The 22,339-nt window shown below is 37.4% G+C and overlaps 2 protein-coding genes across 2 annotated transcripts; both read right to left on the minus strand.

The window, feature by feature from the left end:
- Positions 1-4,089: 4,089 nt before the first annotated feature.
- LOC103951895 lies at positions 4,090-13,917 on the minus strand. Its single transcript, XM_048575435.1, is given in 16 exon segments — positions 4,090-5,209; positions 5,412-5,631; positions 5,852-5,909; positions 5,991-6,061; positions 6,235-6,294; positions 6,530-7,093; positions 7,277-7,365; positions 7,451-7,490; positions 7,492-7,511; positions 7,614-7,708; positions 7,821-8,576; positions 8,773-8,955; positions 10,076-10,374; positions 11,010-11,289; positions 11,367-11,900; positions 13,636-13,917. Coding segments are annotated over 15 exon segments (3,867 nt in total). The 5' UTR covers positions 11,783-11,900; positions 13,636-13,917; the 3' UTR covers positions 4,090-4,493.
- A 1,181-nt stretch (positions 13,918-15,098) lies between these two features.
- Positions 15,099-20,185, minus strand: LOC125473128 (serine/threonine-protein kinase tricornered-like). Its single transcript, XM_048575526.1, has 13 exons — positions 19,826-20,185; positions 18,514-18,688; positions 18,176-18,259; positions 17,791-18,032; positions 17,412-17,655; positions 17,161-17,240; positions 16,970-17,054; positions 16,687-16,812; positions 16,477-16,590; positions 16,310-16,357; positions 15,894-15,978; positions 15,699-15,749; positions 15,099-15,612 (listed from the first exon to the last, which is right to left on the minus strand). Exons 1-13 carry the CDS (start codon positions 19,993-19,995, stop codon positions 15,521-15,523), a joined length of 1,596 nt encoding a protein of 531 aa, XP_048431483.1. The 5' UTR covers positions 19,996-20,185; the 3' UTR covers positions 15,099-15,520.
- Between the last annotated feature and the right edge of the window lie 2,154 nt (positions 20,186-22,339).

The raw sequence follows: 22,339 nt of genomic DNA on the forward strand, positions 1-22,339 counted from the left end.
TAACTCATCATCTCCAATCATGTCCATGTCACATTTAACACAACAAACAACAGATTAGACTCAAGTCCATTTTAATTGGTCATAACATATCTCATTCAGCCTACTAAACGAGGCCTAATAGGAAACTACCACAACTCTTTTCTTCTGGGTTGGAAGAGATGTTGGTCGATCATTCCCTTTCTTGCATATCACAGTTCAACACATGCATAAATAACTTATCAAAAACACGAAAAAATGTATTTTTACACACAACTCAAACTGTTATCGACTTGTAAGTAAGAATGACTACTTCCAAAAAAAAAAAAAAATCTAAAGCGTAGAGGATATAAAAGGTTCGAAATTTCACCACTTTGATATTTAAAAAATAAAGAAAAATAAGACCGACTCATCTACCCTCGTACTTTTTTTTATTAACAAACGAAGACTCTCACATGTACCTTATATTGTTTTAAATAGTCGACAAAGAGTGTAGGTTTTCTTGGAGGCATAAAACTAAACAACCCCATAGAACTTGGTACACAATATTTAAATGGAATTGGGATTAAAAATTAAGCACTATGGGATGACACAATTATTAGGACGAACCATGCGTATGTATTTTACATGTTGTTTTTTAATTCAATTATCAACGTTGATAAATTACTTTATAGTTATTAGAAAGAGATTGAAATGTTTCTGTGTATCTTTATGCCTTCGAAAAAATAAATTATCGTTGCTTTGCTCTGAACCCCATTTTTTTTTTTTTTTTTTTTTTAAATTGTGATTAAAAATTAAATATCCATTTTTCCATTTCATTTCCATGCAAGTGCGACCACGAATCCTGTCACGTCATGGCTCTGAAATTCTGGGTAACGATTTGGCGGGGGAAGGTTACGTGGCGGATTACGAGTGCACTGTTATGTTGGGGGAGATGTACCAAATTCTTCTTCTCTCTCCTACTTTCTCTCTCTACATTTTTTGGGACAGACAGGTGGATTCATTCATTCACGCACTCGTATCTCAAACTGCGTGTTGTGTGACCGCCTTTTCATTGGACAACACAAACACACAGAAAAGCAACCGATATTGCCGCGAATTTCGTGCCAAAGAAAAAGTTTGACACAACCACTCTCTGGTTCGCCGACACGTGGTATCCAATCATGGTGCGGTCAACCGGGAGTTGGAACCGACACGCAAGCACCACAAGCACTTTTAGTTTACTTGGTAATCTGTCTCACTGTTTTCAAGCTTTTAGAAACTCCGATTCCGTGGACTAATGTTGGTTTGTTTTTTGGATAGAACACTGCAAATGGGAGACGCATTTGGTGAGGTGTGTTCTAGAAGTGATTGATTTGACCAGTGCGATTCCAACTACCCACAAATACTTGGTACGTAGGTTTTAGGTGTCTCGCCGAGAGACATCTTCATGTTGTGCGAGCATAACACTTGTTAAGTGACATGATATAGGATAACACCAAGTGTTATGGTCACATGGAATAGACCCAAATCTTTGACGGAAGAAGTTTTCTTGCAACCAATGCACCAACTAAATAACATTACTCGTCTAATACACATTTAAGATGTGTTCAAAATGTGAGCAACCCGTCCAACACGCATTTGCCATATGATGAAATGATGAGAACAAAAAATCTCTAAAACTCCAAAATGAAAAAGCAACATGAGTCTCGTACTTGGGTCCCGATCACCAAAAACTTGAGCCATGAAAGATTCTATTGAAAGAAAGATGGGTTGTCAAGAACTTAGAGGAGGTAGAATGGACCACTTGATCAGATTTAGTATGGATCGTACATGGACGATAATTGGAGTCAGTGGCTCTTCTAGGATTTCCTCATTTGGAATCCCTAGGAGAAGAGGATCCTAAGCCCCAATTTCCTCACCAGAACGATAAATTTGGGCCACCACCAAGGCCCGAGGCCAGCTATATTGGCCCATGGCCCCGACAGGGCAGAGCAAGGGTGGCCGGACCTAAGAGGCCAGCAACACTAGCTAGCGAATACTTCTCCCCACATAGACGCCATCACATTTAAGCTTGAATTTGACTATGGAGGTAGCCTTTGCCAGAAGAACTCGAGAAGGAAACATAATTTACCTAGCCACATGCATACCAAGTAAAACTTTCGGTTTCGGGATAGAACGATAGGGTTGAACTCAGAAATTAAAGAAGTGCCTTCGGCAATTGGAACAGGATAACTAATGGTAAAATACAACGAGTTAGGAGTATGAAACTGCTAAAAACAAGACACCGTGGAGGCCGAAACACATAAGCGAAGTGTCACCTACAAATCCATCTACTGACAACATCTCCAAAGGAGATGTCAAATTCAAAACATCAAATTGAAATTTGATGGCTGACTTGCCAATTTGATATATTGTCAATTTTTTCCTTCTATCCGATATGCCAAAATTTATTGCTTCATTTATGTTTTTTTTTAACAAAAATAATAAATGTTGAATTGTTGGCCCTTCACCACAGTGGTAGAATGGTTTTGAGCTCTTGCATGACGGCATGCGTTCAAATCTCATCAGTGGCTAATCTAACATCTAATCTAATCTAACAAAATCTATTATTTGACAAAAAAATAATAATAATAATAATAATAATAAATACTTAAATATGTGAGCATTTAAGGTAAGACAAGTGGAATGCCAATGGAAATAACAAAAATCAAATTTGAAGACAGCTTCAATTAAATATCTTTTTGTCCATGTCAGTTTAGCCTTCTTTTCCATGTCATCTTTAACATCTCGGTTGAAATAAATAATACATCATTTGTTACTGTTGTATGTCTATGCGGCATTTTTGACATCTCCAAAGATGGTCTAAACAAGTGCAGATTAGGCTGCATGCTCCGTACCTAACACATTTCTGGTCATCCTATGTTTTATAAGGGGGAAAACAACGGGGCTGCAGCTCGAGGACATATATGTAAGATGGGTACAAGATATGATCCACCTTGCAAATGAAACTAAGGCAACAAATCAACATGATTTTGAAACCACGAGCTGGTGGCCCAGTGGTAAAGGACGGATTACAAGGCTTTCTTAAAACAAAAAACTGGAGTCTCAGGTTTGAGACCCGCTACCGATGTGGAAGCCAAACTTGTGGTCAGGGAAAGGCTAAAATGTCTTTGTGAGTCTTTCCAATTCCCGGAAGGGGTGGATAACCGTGGCTTGCCGCTAGTTGTCAATCTTTTTTATAGAAAAAATAATCAACATGATTCAGGAAACAGAAAATACATCAGTCAAACCCGGGAACAACGTCTAAATTAAAAAATGTTCAATATCCTTGTAAGTTTCTACTATTCCTCTTTTAACAAGTTAATTACTAACTACATAAACGAAACACAACAAAAGATTGGACAACGGAAGCATTGGGAGACAATTGAACACAAGCTTGCCATATACATCCGTGATCTAAATTAAACTCTAAAATTGGGTTTTGAATTCCTGAATTCACTGACAATAATCGAATACGTAGGGAATGAACTAAACACAAGGTATAAACACATTTCAAGTTTCAAACTAAATAAAACCAGAATCAAGTAAGCGCAAGACATAACATAAGCCCGGAGGAGTGAGCGAAGCATCAAATTTGAGATGATAAAGCAATAAACCTCAAACAAGATGAACATCAATGCAGTGCAAAAGCAATGAAACCAAAGGTTCAAACTCAAGATTCAAAACAAATTCATACCAAGGTTCGGGAGTAGCTATAGGCTTAGGAGTAAAGACTTACCTTGGCGGTCTGAAATCAAGGTCCACAAAAAGCACTCTGAAGTTCATCTGTGCATAACATTCCAGGTACGGTATATCATATCAGAAAAGTACCGAGTCTAATAAATTGAAATCTACAGCAACTGATGTCTGATAACAAGCAAAACTATAATGGGGAAGGAAATTTTCTTACCATCAGTAAGCCTCATCAGTATACACACCGAAAGTAATCAAGTGTGGCGGAAGCTGAGTTGGAGAAGACCAAAACCTCAAAGGAGCATTCTCTGAAGATATCTGTAGAACAATAAAAAACCAATAGAGATAGAGAAGGCAAAACCTCAAATAATGAGTTTGCCTGCTAGAGAATAATACATATAAATTAAGAGCTGATTTTTATTAGGAATATAAAATGTATGTACAAGAGGGCGTCGTTCTCTGATTTGTAAACGCTACAGGCAGGATACACTGTTTGCTAAGATATAATCACTAAGCCATACTAACTAGTGCCTTGAACAAAAAGATCTTTACAGTCAAAGTAACCAACTTAATACAGGAGCAAAATCCAAAACATCCGAAAGGTTCACTCAAAATTTAACTTGCAGGAGCCTACGAAAGAATCTATATAACCTAACTGTGGACCGATAGCCAAACGACTATGCATGTGTAGCTGGGACTCTGGATACTCCAATGACTATTCTTATCACTAGTCATTTCTTGAAACATCAATTTTGTTTCATTTGTCAATAGTATAATGAACAAGACTATACAGAGAAACAACTTCAAACCATCATATTTAAGTCTGAGAGGTCATCCATCGGAATTTCAAGACCCATAAAATCATGATCTTGTAAATTGTCATCATCGATATTCAACCATGAACCCAAATCTTGCCCTTGGCCATCAATATCGTCAGGGCCAACCAATACATCCATTCCTGGTAATTGTAGGTGAGACAGGTCAATGGGATCCTCCATTACATCCGTGGAAATCTCATCCTTATCCTTGGCATTGTTACTGGCAGTCATTCCACCTGACCTTGATCCAGAAGGCAATGCCGGTTTATGTTGCTCTGATGGCTTGCCAACGAGGCCATTCACTGAAATAGATAGTTGCGTTTTCTGCTTAGGCTTCGTCTTTGACTTTCTTTCCCCTTTAGCATTAGATACCGCTGGCCGACCACTTTTTGGAGTTCCATTTCTAGATTGCACCTCCCTGTTGTGCCCTTTTCCATCTCTATCCCTCTCACTCCTCTTTCCTTTTGCACTGCTCGTTAAAGAACCACCCATACCCGATGCAGCAATTGAAGTTCCAATATTATTACCTACGTCATCCAGTGATAATTCCCTCTTCTTGACCCTGTTAAACCACATCTCTTCTCTACCAGTAGTTTGTTCAGATAAGTGATTTAACGGTTGAAGCACATCTGAAGAGATGACATTAAGATTATCTGCATTCTGACTAAACTGTGAATAGCTTGGCTGGGAACCCATGGAAGCTGCAGAAGAGACAATAAAAAATAAAAAATGACATGTCAAACAATAGAGATTGAAAAAGAAAAGGAAGAAAATACCCAGAGTGCAAAGTCCTTCATCCCCTTATGCAATTGATTACACAAGTAATAGAAGAAAATGCATCAGACGATAATGGAACGGAAAGCACATTCACAATATTACATTCAAAGGCATAAAAAGAAATACCCGAAACCCTGGAGGCATTACCACCCTCTGCAATAGCCTCTGCTTGTCGCGTGCCAGAAAGAAGTATATCCCTATATAAGGGTTCGCTGAAACAGCTTTTCCCTGTATTTTTAAATTCATCACATCTGTCTAATGTCCGCTTAACAAATGCTAAGGCAGCTTGCTTGGCCATTTTATTACTGGAGCTCTTCCCGCCAGTAGCATTAGGACCCCAAGCATTCTATCACAAAAAATATATATGTTAAAGACAGCAAGCAAGAACTTTGACAGTAACAAGGGCCATCCTAAGAAAGAGTCGTTATTTTTATGGATCTATTATGGATCAGTTAAATGTTACAGCTCTAGCCCTCTAGTTATTACACCTAAATTTGCATCCTGAAAACCTTACAAGGAGTATTGCATAAAAAGAAAATAAGACGATGGAAGGTCAAAGAAATTACCATATACTTTTCATAAGCCATTCCAACAAGTTTGTCAAGGGCACGCTGTTCAAGCTCCCTATATGAAACCAATTTGAATCGTTATACCATGATGGACAGAAAGTTAAGCAAAATTACCACAGGATAAAGGATTAATTACTTTTCTCGGAATTCTTCTGCCATGGAGGTAGACCTCATCAGTCTATCCAGCAAGCCTTTCTTCTTGGAGATCTGTTACATTGAAAAAAAAAAAAAACCATTAAATGGAAACCTTAACAACAAAATCAGAAACACAGTAACTAATAACTGTTCCAATACATCCACACAATTAATTTCTATAAGCTCCTATCCATATCCATTCCATAATACATTATAATACAGAGTAATACTATACATGAAAATACCTGTTCACGGTGCTTCGCCTCTAATTTCCTGATTTCCTCATCAATTCCTTCATCCTCCGTCTGTGTCATATCAGGCTTAACAAAGATTATGCAAAAACATGTATAATTAATAATATTCCATATTACGGAAGGATAAAATATATAATTCTGAAACATTAAGCCTAAAAGGAGTGATGAACTCCTAACCCCAGCAGCAGAAGGAAAATAAAAAATGCAAAGCTTCAAAAGGAAAAGCTTGTTACAATATGTCAAGTAAAACCAAAGAAAATAAAATTAGTGTCTTCTAGAACCATACCTCTAGCTCTGGAAAAATTCCAACGCTTTGAACCTCCAGGACAAGTTTTTGATCTAACGACATGTTACCATACTGAAATTCTGAACAGGCCAATCCAGGCATCACCGCTGGGTCTGAAAGGAAACCATTTCGCAAGTGACCAAAGTCTGAACTGATTACTTTGTTTGGGATGCCCACTACACCTTCTGGCTCATCATATTCTGGCCTCCCAGTAATCCTATAACCATTAAAAGCAGTATGCCCAGCAAACTGAACATTATCTTGTGATTGATCCAGACCATTGGATTCCACCTCTGCATCCAGATCGAAATCAACTCCGTATGAATCAAATGTAAAGTCTTCATTTACACTGCTAGAATCCTCCTCTGAAATCAGTGCTGCTAAGAGTCTCTGACAGAGGGAAATTGCAGCATGATCTCCAGTTCCTGGCACAAATTGTTCTGGATGGAAGTCACCAATCCTTGGTTCACATTCAATTTTTTCATGCCCATTAGCAACAGTAGTGCTCCCATGTACACTAGAAGGAACTTGAGCAAGAGTTGTCACATTAGATTCAACGTCGCCCTGGTAAATCAATAGAAAATTAGAAGACCTCATTATCCACAGCAGAGACAGAGGTATAGTTGACCCATGAATATAAATACCAAATAAAACATTTTAGTGACATGACACTGTTTACAGACATCATTTTTCAAGAAAATAACAACATATATTCCTTCATCCCCTCTAATTAAAGCAGGCTATCACCTGTTGCTTCAGGAAAGCTATGTTGGCATCAGATAACAAACTAAAATATGGCTCCATTTGCCCCCAAAATGAGTTGGAGAAGGAACGAGCTGCGGCAATAATAGAACTATTAATTCAACAAAACATTAAATGCTGGAAAAGGGTAAAAACAAAAGTGATCAATGAGAAAGGCACCAGAATTAACAACTGCATTTGCAGCAGCCAAAAGCTCTTCACTGTCCATCATCTGATCCCACTTAGGAAATTGCAACAAGAGTGAATAAGGAGCAATAAACACTAAAGTAAACAAAGATAAAGTCAAAAATTTATTCCTTCAGAAACTGAAAGGTTTCCCTACCAAGAAAATCTGCTGCTGCATTGATTGCTGTGTGCTTTTGACGTGTATAGGCCTTTCGATCAGAAAGTCTCCTAGTTGGCGGTCGGCCTGCCTTGCTGTGTAACAATTTATATTAAATATGAGTCAATCCCAACTATTAAATGTTACAAAATAAACAGGATATTTATACGACAGTCAGACAAATATACAGAAGTACAATATTTAAACCTTTCACTCTTGTCAAAACCAAGTCTGGAACTTCTTAGCTGTTTTGCTGTTCCAACATTTCCAACCTTCTCGACAGTCATTGGCATGAGAGCCCTTGTGGAACTAAAACTGCGCCCTGTCCTCCCTTGCCTCCGAACACCATCTCCAAGGTCTTCCCCAGTAACCAGCTTATTCTTTCTTGATGGCAAGACCAGAGTGGACATCTTTTGAACATTCTGTCCAACTTTCTCATCTATCTCATCAGTCTTTTTGCCTTTATCTCTGGACTTAATCTCAGCAGCTCCTGACTCCTCACTCTCGGATAGTGCAGCAGAAGACAAAGGATCGGCTTTTAACTTAACCTGCTGAGGAGAACTTCCAGTCAGGCGTTTGGCAAATCCCAGCCCAATGTCACCACCAGTAACATCGGATGGACTATCCATAGGAGGGGTTCCCTCATTACTTGAAACAACAGGAACAAAATTTGATCGCCTTGCAGTACGGGAGATCTTTTGTGGTCTCTGGCCAGCCCATTGAGCAACAGGTGGAGATGAAGATCGTGCTGATGTCATGCGTTTGCGATTGTTAGCTCCAACGGCAGCAGGGGGCTTATTCGTACAATGAGAAATCTCCCAATCATTAGGAACATTTGCTCGATTAACAACTGGGGACAACTTGGGTGCCACACCTGAGCCTGATCGTGGAGCCCGAACAGAAGCATTCATCTTTGTGCTTGAGGTAGGACTAGCTGAATTAAAATCATCACGGACACTTGCCCTGAAAGAAATACAAAATAAAAAGAAAGTCATCAATGCAGTCTCATAAAAAATAAAAATAAAAAAAAAAGGAAATTACTATATAAATAGGTGGAACGGAGCTAGAGATAAATATGCAGCTTTAGGCCCTTAACAAGCAGCGAAACACCATTCCAGAAGTTAACCACGTGAGTAAATACCAAGGCAGCTATGCTTACTTATTAGCAGCTCTGTGGTTTGCCCTTTCCTTATCCGTACCAATAGGGCGATCTCTCTTATCAGTGATAAGGGAAGAATTGTCTGGTTCAGTCTTAGGAATGGATGAACGAAAGCCGAAGCCAGTTGGTTGCGAGATTCCGTCTGACTTTCCGACTCCAACAGCTCCATTAGTGACTCCTGGCCTATAAAAATACAAGGTGTTAGCATTACCTCTCAGGCAGTATATCACAAAAATCAATCAACAACACAAAATAAATATGTAAAATTTCAACGAAATAACATGTCAACAACAAGAAGATTGATCCTTCAATTCACCCATTTTTAAAAACGTTTTCATATGACAGAAAAAAACTTTTGCCCTCTGTACTATGAGGTGAAAGCCCAGAAGATAGTTCTGGGTTATCCATTCCAGTTCCAATCACGGGGTTCATTCTTGTCAATAACAGCAGAAGTTTAAACAATCACTACTGGTAGACAAAGGACTCTACAACGATACAGATATCCTTCGGGCAATTGTTAACACCAAGCACATCGCCTCTTATATCATCGGATCAAGATTACAAGTACCAAAGTCTTCGATAGTAATTATATTATAAAAGGCATAATTTGCCTAGAATTTCTAAACATGGCTTTTCAGATTCGGAGAATCTGACCAAAAAATATTAACACGTTTTCCTTAAATAATTGGACAGTACAACTCACATGAAAACACGGAAATGAAGAAATAGTATTGTTTTACATATGAGGAAAAATAACTAAAACCATATAATCTGGTGTCATTATTTTGTCTGATTCATCCAACCCTTTTACAACTTTTTGAGGGTGATGTCAAGTTGTGTCTACAAGTTATCTCTTATCATCAATACCCAAATATAATAGTGAAAAAAAAAAAATTAAGTGTAAATCAAACCTGATATTAACATAACCCTTAGATACATAAAATACAACCTTGGCACTTTCAAATTTTGCATATGTTGTGCAACCTCTATACATAAATGGTGATTGAAAGGTGACAAACAACAACTTGCACAACGTTTAAAGAACTATTACATCCACTATGGATCCTCAGTGGAAATATATAAACAATAAGCATAAGTTTGTTAGCATTGAAAATCACTGAGACTTCTTACCAGTAAGTTGACCCAAAAAGAACTACTTATTCCTCAGTTCCTTTTAGAAATAAAAATTAAAAACTGCGAAAATGCCAAACAAATTAACCTAAAACATGAAGGAATACAATTTAAAGTGATAGGGTCAATCTGTTCTTATGGGAAGAGCAAGTCGTTCTTTAAGAAGTCATACCTAAACCCATGGGAGTCATTATTTGACCTTGAACGCACATCATTCACAGGCCTTTGCTGCATTCCCTGTTTAGTTTCACGGTAGCCATCAATTGGTTTGCTGGATACCATACTTGGAGAAGCATCTGGCTTTATCCCGGAACGCTTCTTCTTCATTTTTGACTTTTCCCAGCCATCAACACTGACAGATAAATTTCGATCCTCTCCCTGAACTGCACCACTACTTGCAAGCCTCGGCATTTCCCTATCCTTGTCTACAGCCCCAGATGGCCGCACAAGAGAAGTACTCCGCACATCCATCTACAGTTATCATAAGAGTGCAGCAAATATTAATGGTGGAACTTCAAGATCACAACAGACATTATCAATTCATGGATTAGCAAGTGGAATGCATATGGTTAAAAGCACAAAAACCAAATGCAATGCCCAACCCAATCCACAGCTTGAGAACAATAAAACAGAGCTAAACTAGCATGCAGAATCATAATTATATGCAATCATATATGCACTATAATTCCAAGAAAAATAAACAAAAATACTACATATATCAAAATCTACTGTAATGCACAAAAGCAAACTACCTTTCAGTACCATAACCCAACTCATTCAAATAAAGATGTTCCTACTCATGACATTTGAAAGCGATATTTAAGTGGAAGAAGGTTCCAGATTAGATCAATGTTAAGCATCCAAATAAGCCCATAAGCCTGGTAGCTCCATACAATAACCACAGCTACATACAATAATCACAACAACTTATGATGATTTCTAAGGAATCTTTAAACAAAACGTAATTTAGCCACAACCACAAGTAAAATAGTACCTAGAAGCTAATTCTGAAAAAGACATGCATATAGAATGCTCAATAAATTATTATTACATAAACAAGACGAGTTAAAAAAGGAAATGTAGCAGAATTTTTCTAAAATACGAACCCTCGCATCCACCAAAGAAGTACGAGTGCGTTTGTTTGGGATAGAGTTCTTTGTCCTTTCTTCTGACTTTTGTTGCTCAAGTTCAAAACCACCTGAGACAGCATGATTCTGAATACCAATCTTTCCCATATTTGGCCCCAGGACTGACCGATCGCTCGATAGCATCGAACTAGAACGTTCATTAGAAAAACTTTCTGCTCTTGATCTCTTCTTAGATGGTACGCTTGGGAAAACCTTGTTGAATGCACATAAGGCTTCATTGAAAGTTTTTACACGTTCCCTGTACAATTATTCAATGTTATGGAGTAGTTGAAAGTCACAACCACAAACCAGATTGCAAAACATACACAGAACTACCTGGCCTTAATAGAGCTTTCACGCAGACCAGCCTTAACTCGTTTGATTTCCTCCGGAATTGGAGACGGTAGCAACTTTCCCTTTACTGAAGCAGATGGAGATTCATCAGGTGAAATGCTAAGAGCGACGCTCATAAGTCTTTTTAAGTCCCCTTGTCTGTTAGACTTGTGCTCTGCAGCAACCAATTTTGGATCAAAGCGTAAACACTGCAAGAAGTTCGTTACATCTCCTTGTGTTATTGCGGATGTGCTTCTTGACATGTTTGGAAGTGAAGATAAAATTGGATTTTCCATGCTTTCGCGAAAGCTACCAGATCTATCCAATTGAGCAGCTATGTGGGATCCTCGCTGCCCACTGGTGTATAATGGTCTATCTGGGCTACCAGACGAGAGATCAAACTTGCTAGAAGTTGCCATTGCATCAATTTCCACACAATAATCGTGTCACAAAGCCAGAAAATACAGAGGTGCATGACAAAGACGCACAACGGCACATAAAGCCCTAACTTTTAAGAACAATGACTGGGCAATACACCTGAAACAGATAAGGATCATAAGATACGAAGCCAAGTCCCTGTTCTTTTTTCCAAACTATTGATCAAGTTTTCACCTATCATAGGATGGGTAGTCATTTTTAATCCTGAATGCTGAAAGAAAAGAAAGAATGATAGGAAACATAACATGAAGTAGCCAAATGCAAAAATGTATAAACAAAAAACTGGACTGAGATGCATCAACCATAGAGAACATTAATTAATAATTTCTTCCTTCAAGGGTAAAACAAGTTGAAAAGATCACATTAAAATTTGAAGTAAGGGTACATTTAATCTCAGAGAACTTGTCCACAGAATACAAACCTAAAGGATTCAAACAAACTCGCAAGCTCCCTGATCCAAAATGAAGAAGAAGGAAAGAAATTAAGCCTTATATTAGATGTTCAATCTTGTTACATCCATAAAAGTGAATTGGTGAAGCAACCCACACGAGAAAGATTAATCACATATCCCTGATATATAAGCAATCTAGCATTACAGCCCAGAAACCACGAGACTGTCACAAACAAGACACAATATAAACAAAAATAAATGCAACTGATGTGCATGCAATACGAGAATTTTGAGCAGGAACCAAAGTATGAGCATGCAGCTCCATTAATGTTAACATTATTCCGATCAACAAGATTATAGTAAATTCAGGCACAAAGCAGATAAGCTGAAGTAAATAGAAAGCATTTTAACTTCAATTTTGCATGATTTACTAAACTGGGGTACTGTTCCATTCTTGGGTGTTTGGCAATGATTTGATTAAACTTCCTGAGGTATGGCTTCTCCAGGGTAACTAAGGGCACACCCAACCAAACAATCAGTAAAAAGAGTCTCCTTTGGTCAATCTCCTCCCAGGTCTATCCCCCGAATTTTACAACATGTTCATTAGAATAAGAGCACACCAAAGATCAAAGGAGAATCATATAAGCTGACATAAAAATGAATTACTTGCTGATACTATTTAATTATGAGTTTCACAGTTCCAGTTGACACTCCATAAGTAGCTCATTGACCAATAAAAAGTAACTTAGATAATGAGCACAACAAATGGAACATGCTATCACCAACGCCCATATGACGGCTCAAGTATCATTACTCTTGAGCTTAGTAGAATAATCAATATTGACTGTCATTCTCTTTTAACCTAAAAAAGAACCTGAGATAATGAAATGAGCACAGCTATCTCTGAGTACCACCGCAGTCACCATAGGTGGTGCCTTTTACATTTATCATCTTCCCTTCCATGAAAATAAAATTTTCCCCCTAGTCTTTTTTCTTTAGGTGGATTATTCTAGCTGAAGTACGATATGTAAGTTCAATGTCTTTTGCGCTAAATTTCACTCAATGAGAGTACTATTTCCTAATTTGTCATCAATTATTCTCCATTCTAATCAACAAAACATACCTATCAAAACAGATAGTCACATAAAAATTTCGAATTTTGGTCTACTGTTAAGATTTTGTACTTCATTGCATCCTAAGCTCAAATTTTTCTATAATTTCACTTCATTAATAAAAAAAAACCTTAAAACCCCCAAAAAATTCGCAGATACAAAATGGAACCCTGGAAGCTGAATCCACGAAACCCTAGATAAATCAAGCATTACAAATCAAGCATTACAAACCTTCAATCACACGTAAAAAATTCAACCCAAAATTCGACACGCAGAACTTAAATCGAGCAAAATTAAATCGAAATTGAAGTTCAAAATTCAAATCTTATACCTTTAAAAAATCGGAGCCAATGATGTCCAATTGGCGGCGAAGCAAGCGCGATTCTTTGATTTGGAGATTTGAAGATACGTCGGGAATCGAATATTCCAAGGGTTCTAATTAAAGTTTTGAGCTCGAAATCGAAGGTTCGTACGAAGCCATGGAGGACGAAGACGAACCCTGTGTTTTGATCGGCAATGCAATTGGGGGGGCGGTTAAATTACAGTTATGCCCATGTTCCGTTTTACCGATGAACTAAAATGGACATTGAGGGCGGGGGCAGTTTAGGAACAATATTGTTGAGCCGGCTCATAACAGCTACATGGAGTTTTCAATGGATGTATGTAATATATATGTTGTATGATCGTATGAAACTATATGTGTGTGTGTATATAATATTTTATATGTGTGTATATATATATCCATATACGCACATGGGTTGAATTAGGAAGTGAAATTATTGAGTAATTTGAAAGAAAAAATAATTACTTAGTGAGAAAAAATAATTCAAATCAAGTTTTTTTTATTTTAAAAAGTGATATAATAATGGTTTTTGATCATGATGTTAATTAAGTTATAGATAACTGAAAACGTTACGATATATATTTCGTTCAACCGTTAAACATCCCGTAGTGTAAAAATCGTCAAATTATAACAGGTACAATTGGTCACACAACATGTGCGGTTTTGTATGCACGGTTTAGAATTTGGATATTTGTGCATGTATTATAATTTAGGTTTATACAGAAGGTAAACAAAAAATTCACATCCTAATCTTTATGGTAATATCGTAAAAATGTTTATCTAGTTTAGGTATGTTTTCTTATTTGGTTCCATTGGTACATCTCCCTCAACATGCTGAAATAGGTATTTAAAACACCGTCACTTTTTGCTGTAATTTAACAATTCAAACTATTTATTTGTGAGATAATTTCGCATTATTTATTTTTAAGTTTCAATTCACAGACTATTCTTACAACGTGGGGTAATTCAGATTCTTTTGGACTTCGAACGGTCTTAAACTGAAGCACGAATCAGACACATGAGAAGCCTCTGTCATCCGACAGCCATTACAACGTTTGATGTTTTGGAAGCCACTCATGCTATCTAAACCATGTCATGCAATTTGACCAAAAAAAAAAAAAAAAACATGTCATGCAATTGAGGACTTTACGTGAAACATGAACATCGAGGTGCCACTGTGTCAAACTAATCATGTGAAAGCCATAGGAGGAAATTAAAGTATGTGGCACCATGCGAAATTTTGGAACTCATCCACCATGGATATCCCGCTTCATGTAAATCTCTCTCCTTGCACCTTGCATTTGTCTGAGTGTTTGTTTTGTTCGAAACAACATGCATTCCGTCTATTGTTGCATTGACTCTTGGTCATGTTTATCTATGATTTGGTTAAAAAAAGGGTAAATTTAAAGACGTGGACAATGGGAGAAGTATTTTCCCTCGTACCATCAAGATTTCTTAGAAAGAAAAGAAAAACGGCATAGGTAAGCCAGATAAGTATTGGAAATATATGAGACTATAAGATTGCAACATCAGTAACATCCTCAAACTTAGGAATCAAAACCTCAATTTCTTCATGTTTCAGCAGCCATAATTTCCTACACAATCAAAGAGAAGAAAGATCGAAAACCGCCACAAGTGAAGGCACATTGCCAACCTGGGTAGCCAGGACCTTGATAAAAATCTCACCCCTACTCGGATACAAAAAGCTCTAAAGATCTTCTACTACTGTACACTTGAAGTTCTGCAAACATGTAGCAGTCAACTGTGTTGATCACGTGGTGGTCGGGGCAAAACCCAACCGGAAAAAACAAGCAGGCGTGCGCAGCATGTTCCTAGAAGGGCCCTGTCCGCCTGTCATACTAGACGCTATGAATCACTCTGACATGACATCCTCTGGTGCAGTAAGTACCTGAGCTTCCATGTCGTACGAGGGATACTTGGTGGAGTAGTCCAATACAGAATCACCTGGACAGGAACACAGTCGATTATTACATGCACATTACAAACAAAAGTTACAGTTAACGAGACCAGTTCGGGTCAGGATTTCTTACTTTGAGAAGAGTCAACAGATGTCCGATTCAGCGATGTACTTCTCTTTAGATCTGTAACAGTAACGAACATAATCCAGGAAATTTAGCAGATTGCAGAAGATGTTGCTCATTAAATTAAAGCTTGTAGCATGTTGAGTCTAGAAAGAGAGAGGAAAAAGAGAGAGGTGAAGAATATTGTACTTCGGTATGACATACCAGATGAACGATGTAACCCTTTGACAGCCTCAAAGTTCTTGTATGTGTAGCCAACAAAACTGAGATCTTTAGGAGTCAACAACATCTGCAAAGAAAGATACAGAACAAGCATAAAGTGCCACGGAAACTATCTTACATAAATCAAAATTAATATAACAGGAATTTTCTTTCCGCGTTTTCCCTTCTTCAAGAATAAAAATGTTCCTTCATACAAGATCATGAAAATAAGCACACCGGCCTCCAAAAGAAGATTAGTCAATGTTTTCGATAAGTTCAAAACCCAAAAATCTAAAGAAAACTTGTTTTATTAATCTAGTAAGTCAAAATGGACCCTTTTAAGTGTTTAGATGGCGAAAGCCATCACCGGATAATGAATCAACATTACGCCACTTCAATTTTGGCTATGAGAAACATACCTTTCTCATCGGTCCAGATCCAGTTCTTCCAGGTGCTGGTGGATCCACCTGCAGCACGGTTGAATTTCAGACACAAGGGCACAATCCAGTACTTCACTACTATTGACTAGTATAGGTCAGGTGTTTTCGTGAGCAGTAAGCAGACGGGAGTATATCTGACACCTTACCTCATCATACTTCATAAAGTTTTGAGTATCAAGTTCATCGTTGACCTCTGGTTTAAATGCTGCCTCCGTCTCATAAAGTCTGTCCCATGCAGTATCTCTAAACCAAGGATGAGCCTGATCCATTTAAAATAAGAGGACTTATTTCATTCAGAATGGCGTAACAATGTGAGGGTAAAACCATAAAGTTCATCTGAAATAGAGGGAAAATACCTTAATTTGGTCTGCTCTACCAAGTCTGTTTTCAACATCGCAAAGAAACCTTTTGATCAGATCCTTTGCTTCAGGTGTCAACCGTGCCTCGACAGGAAATTTCAAGTGATTTTTCCAATGTACAATCTGCATACATTATTCCGTATGTCAGATTATGCACGAGATATAAATTTATCAATAAAACTTTAGAAATTCTGCAAGTCCTTAAAAAGGTTTGTGGTATATGCCCTGATGCACCTGAATCAGAAAATATACGAAAACTGTGAACAGATTGCAAATTAACCTTTCTGCATGTTGTGACGGGATCATCAGAGTAAAATGGAGGATAACCAACAAGCATCTCATACATTATCGCACCAAGTGACCACCTACAACCAGGAATTGGGTGAGAAATAGAATTCACAAACGAACTTGCTCACACCATATTTTAGCTACTATAACAATCCAATAATGCTGCAAAAATCATGGACTCACCAGTCACACTCCATGCCGTATCCTTTCTTCAACAATACCTCTGGAGCGATGTAATCTGGAGTTCCAACTGTCGAAAATGCCTACCATTGAAACAAAGGAAATGGCATTAAACATTGGATCTTAAATCTACACAGTATTAATTATCCACAAATAGAAAACATTTGTTGCTTTCACTTTATCCAGTTAAGAATCTAAGAGCAAGAGAGGTGAAATTCCGCATTAGAAGATAAAGGAAAAGATCATTTGAGTACCAATTTTCTCCTGTTTATCTGCCAATGCTGAAGTTGCTCAAGCGGGCTTTTCCAGCGCCTCCCATTTTTTGTTTGAGGGAAGGATTCATCAATATCCATTGCCTCATTCAGGTTCTCATCATCAAGCACTTCATTTTCATTTATGGAAGATAAATTCGAGCAGTCCAGAGGCTTGCAAAGACCAAAATCAGAGAGCTTCATGTGACCATTTTTGTCTAACAGGAGATTGTCTGGTTTTATGTCTCTGCAAAAATAGACGTACCAAATGCAAGAGTTAAATTATGTTATCTTGATATACCACTTAATAAATAATATAATGCACTTTAAGAGAATCAGACTTCCAGTGTTGGCAAGCTTGTAACCAACAGGATAAACCAACCTGTGAATGTAGTTATGTTTATGAATAGATTCTATGGCCAAAACACTTTGCGCAATGTAAAATCTTGCGACAGTTTCAGTCAAAGACTCTTCCCTAATAAGCAAAGTCATCATGTCGCCACCAGGTAGATATTCCATGACCAGATACAAGTATTCAGCATCTTGAAAGGAATAGTAAAGTTTCACAATGCAATGACTGGCAACCTCTGCAAGCAAATTCCTTTCGGCTCTAACATGTTCAACCTACATTGTGGATAGACAACCAGTGAGCGCAGGATTTGCACGGAAAGTAATGGATGAAAATTTGAGAACCTTTAACTGAAGTTTCTCTTTGCTTTAAGGTAATAGAAGTCAAATTAAATCAACTCCTGATATCATATACTTACCTGCCCCCTACTGAGCATTTCTGACTTCTTCAACTTTTTCATGGCATAAATGTTGCCAGATTTCTTCTCCCGGCACAGTCTAACCTGCGAAATATCAATATAAAGATTATTTATCAAGAAATTATCAAACATAAACCAAAGAATATAAAAAAACTACGACAAAGAAAATGAAAATGGTTTGTTTTAGAAAGTAATGAGCGTATTGTAACAGTACACAACTCGAGGGTGACTGAAACAAGCTTATACTCACTTTTTCTGTATATTAATATGTTGAAAAGGAAATTAAAATCATTTACACCTAGCACCTATGCAAGTTATGAGAGATGCATATCTCTAACCTCTCCAAAGGCCCCTCTCCCAATTATGGCCAGAAGGTCAAAATCATCCACACAAATTTTGTGCCTTTTAAGGCGAATGTATTGCGTCTCTGTGCGCTCCAAATCCTTCAGCAAATTGATCTGTTCCTCCTCTGGTACATGTTCAGATGCCAACTTCTTTTCCAGCACTGAGCGCCTGGAAACAGTGAACACATTTGAGGGCGGATATCAAGATTGACGACAGAACCTTAATCCTCTAACCATTGCCAACTTCACTTTAATTACCAGTGGTGGAGGCACATCACAACTATTGGACTCTAAAAACATATAACAAAACAAGAACATATTCAACACTAGCGATATAATGTTTATGTGGCATGAATGCAAGAGTGTGTATGAAGCAGAACTGCCATAACGGACCCCTGAAAAAGACAGACCAGGCATTAAAGATAAAGGTGAAACACTGCAGAAATAACCATACTAACAGACGCATTCTATTGCCTAAGAACTCAAACATTTAGCTTTTTCAGCACTCTCTTCCTGCTACTCTAGCATGCACAAGTTGAAATACGAACACAAATTATACACCTGATGAAAAGGCATGAGAAAAACACAACCGAGAAATAATCCAAACAATCCATAAAGAACCGATGACAGCCACCACCCATTTTATGTCATGAAACATGTCTCTCGCTCATTGCTAAACCAAAGGGGCTCAATCACACAGTCAACCGCCAAATAATTCGTCGAAGGTGACTAAAATCATAACAAACCAATAACCAAATACTTTTCCAACTAAGGATTTGTGGATAATATCTTTGCGCAGCTGCCTCAAACTAATAACCGTCACTAGGCAATTCTTTATTTATTTGCAATGTCATTCAGCAACCAAATTCTTATCATATTTCATATTTGGTATTCCTCATAAGGTTTGTACTATGTCAACATCGTATGCGCTGTTACAAAATCTAAATACAATCTGACTCCGCAATTTGCATAAGTAAACAACAACATCTTTCAGTTCATGCAAGCATATGCATTTCAAAAGCACAATGATTTAGGAATTTCCAAAGAACCACATTTCCCAAAAAAAGTAAAACCAGTCAAATTCCAACTCGTTCCAGGAATGCAATTCCAAGGCAGTCAAAGAAACACCGTCATTTCTCAGAAAAATCAATACTTTCCATTCGAACAAAAAGAAAATAAAATACCCGGAAAAAATTTGATCACAAAAAACCAGCTGAAATTGCAAAAACAAGAACTAGGCAAGACAGAAAGATCCTTAAAAACAGTAAAAACAACAAAAGTTGATGTCTTTTTTTTTTTTTCCAACCTCTGTTTACGATCCTGGATGTGCTTCATCTGAGCCTTGTAGTGGCTCTCTATGAACTGCTTGGCCGCAGCCACCCTCTCCAGGGTCAGGCTGGACCCCACCTGCCCGTCCTCCTCCTCCACCGCCATGGGCCCCGCCTCGTCCTTCTCCATCTGCTTATGGTTCTCCATCCTCTCTCACCTCTCTCTCTCTCTCTCTCTCTCTCTCTCTCTCTCTCTCTCTCAGTGGCTTGAGAAATTTGGATGATTGTGACGAGTGACAACGAAGCAAAAACCCCGGAACGATTGAGAATACGAGACCCCTCCAAAAACAGCTTCAACAACTAATTTTTAATATTTTCCTCACCACCAACGTCTATTTTGTCTGTTTGGCACGTGTCCGCCTCCGGTTGGTTGTTCCTGGGTTCCTACAGTTGAACTCTCTCTTTGGTGGCATTTCTCAGGTGGCAGAGCATGTTAAGTACAACTAAAATATATTCTCTTTTTATTTAAAAAAAAAAAACAAGAAGGGCATAAACCAATTTTTATTCGTTAATTGATAAAAAAAAAAATCCTATTTTGGAAAAGAAAAATTATAAATAATCATATTTAGAAAATGGTAGTTTCTAAAAATGAAAACCAAATAGTTCACTGTTGTTAGTAGGCAGTTTTGCAGGTGCAATGAACTTTCTCAATGACATTCATTGCAAAAAGGGAAACTCATCATGGTTCATGAATTTGGTGAGATAATGAAATTGCCCTCAAAATGTTAAAACTTGAATGTCTAAGGTGTATATGTATGTTTGTTCATTTGTATCTATCTTTACGGGAGGAATGTATATATCTTTTTGTCTATCTGTAATATCACGAAATGAATGTATATATTGTATCGTCACGGAGGAAATGCATATACCTTTGTCTCTATCTGTATCATCACGGAAGGAATGCATACACCTTTGTGTCTATCTGTATCATCACAGGTGGAATGACTATGCATTTGTTTCTATCTGTATCATCACGAGCGGAATGTATTTACCTTTGTCTCTATCTGTATCTTCACGAAATGAATGCATACACCTTTGTGTCTATCTGTATCATCACATGTGGAATGTATACAAATTGGTTTCTATCTGTATCATTACAGGGGAATGTATACACCGTTGTCTATATATGTATCATCACATAAAAAATGCACATAGCTTTGTGTAAAAAAATCATCACGAAAGGAATGTATACACCTATATCTCTATCTGTATCATCACCGAAGGAATCTATACACTTATGTCTCTATATGTATCATCACGGAAAGAATGCACACAACTTTGTGTCTATATGTGTCATCACGGAAAGAATGGATACACCTATGTCTTTATCTGTATTATCACGAAAGGAATGTATACACCTATGTCTCTATCTGTATTATTACAGAAGGAATGTATACATATTTGTGCCAACTTGTATTACCACAAGAGAAATGTATGTATATTTGTCTATATTTGTACCCATCAATGTAATATAATACATAAAAAGAGAGACCGACACAATAATATATATATATGTGACACAAAAGTTATTTCCAAATTAGATTTTACGTTCTTAATCAAAGGCTTCTCTTCAATAAATGCCAATCAAACAAAAGCAGAGAGGCCCTGATTGATCACTGCAAACATTTTGAAAGAGGCAGATGATGTAATCAACTTCCAAATGCAGACCAACAAACCCAACTGGCTATAAACATCATGTCACAACAAGGTTTCTATCACTCCCTAAACTACGAGCATAAATTCTTAAATGATCCACAGTAGTATGTCTACATCTTTCTCGTCACGACACAAGTGAACAAACAACATATTACAAGATAGATTCAACCTGAAACAAAACTAATGTAAATTTAAAATGTTCAATCTAGTAAAAGTGATTAATTAATTTATAAAATAGATTTGTATGGCTGGTTTAGAGTTGCTTAAATTTTTTAAAAGCAACTTCTTAAAAAAAAAAAAAAATTCTTTTCAAAATCATAGGTCTAAAACAGTAGAAAGCAGCAACAGCAACTTTACATATGCTTCTAAAAAAAACACTTTTTTCGTTGCAGGCAGGTGAAGAATACCAATTAATTAAACTTTCATACTGACAATCATACCCCGATCCTTTTTTTCGCAAAATGCACTTTTAGCACTATAATTTACCAAACATTTGTCTACTTTTTTCATAGCTATTTATTCTTACAGTACAATAGAAATAATTTTGAAAAAAAAAAAACTCAGTAGCCCCAAACTTCCCCATCACTACCAATTTGCCAAGAAAATGGTTGGTAAAAGTCTTCCTCATCACTGCCAACTTGCCAAGAAGGGGTTGTAGAAGTCAAAGAACAAAGGAGACCAGAATTACTAAACTGTTGCAAGTAATTCAAAGGTCAGAGACTCAGAGGAAAGCAAATGAGAATTGTTGTTGTGCCAAAAGCCAGGGGAAACCGCGTTGCAATCAGCTTGTTGGACCAAAAGTTGTTAAAATTCAGGACCGCAAAAGGGATTTGTCA

This window comes from the organism of the source record quoted next, unplaced genomic scaffold (genome assembly GCF_019419815.1).
Source record: "Pyrus x bretschneideri cultivar Hongxiangsu unplaced genomic scaffold, Pyrus_bretschneideri_v1 Contig8, whole genome shotgun sequence".
Lineage (NCBI taxonomy): Eukaryota > Viridiplantae > Streptophyta > Magnoliopsida > Rosales > Rosaceae > Pyrus > Pyrus x bretschneideri.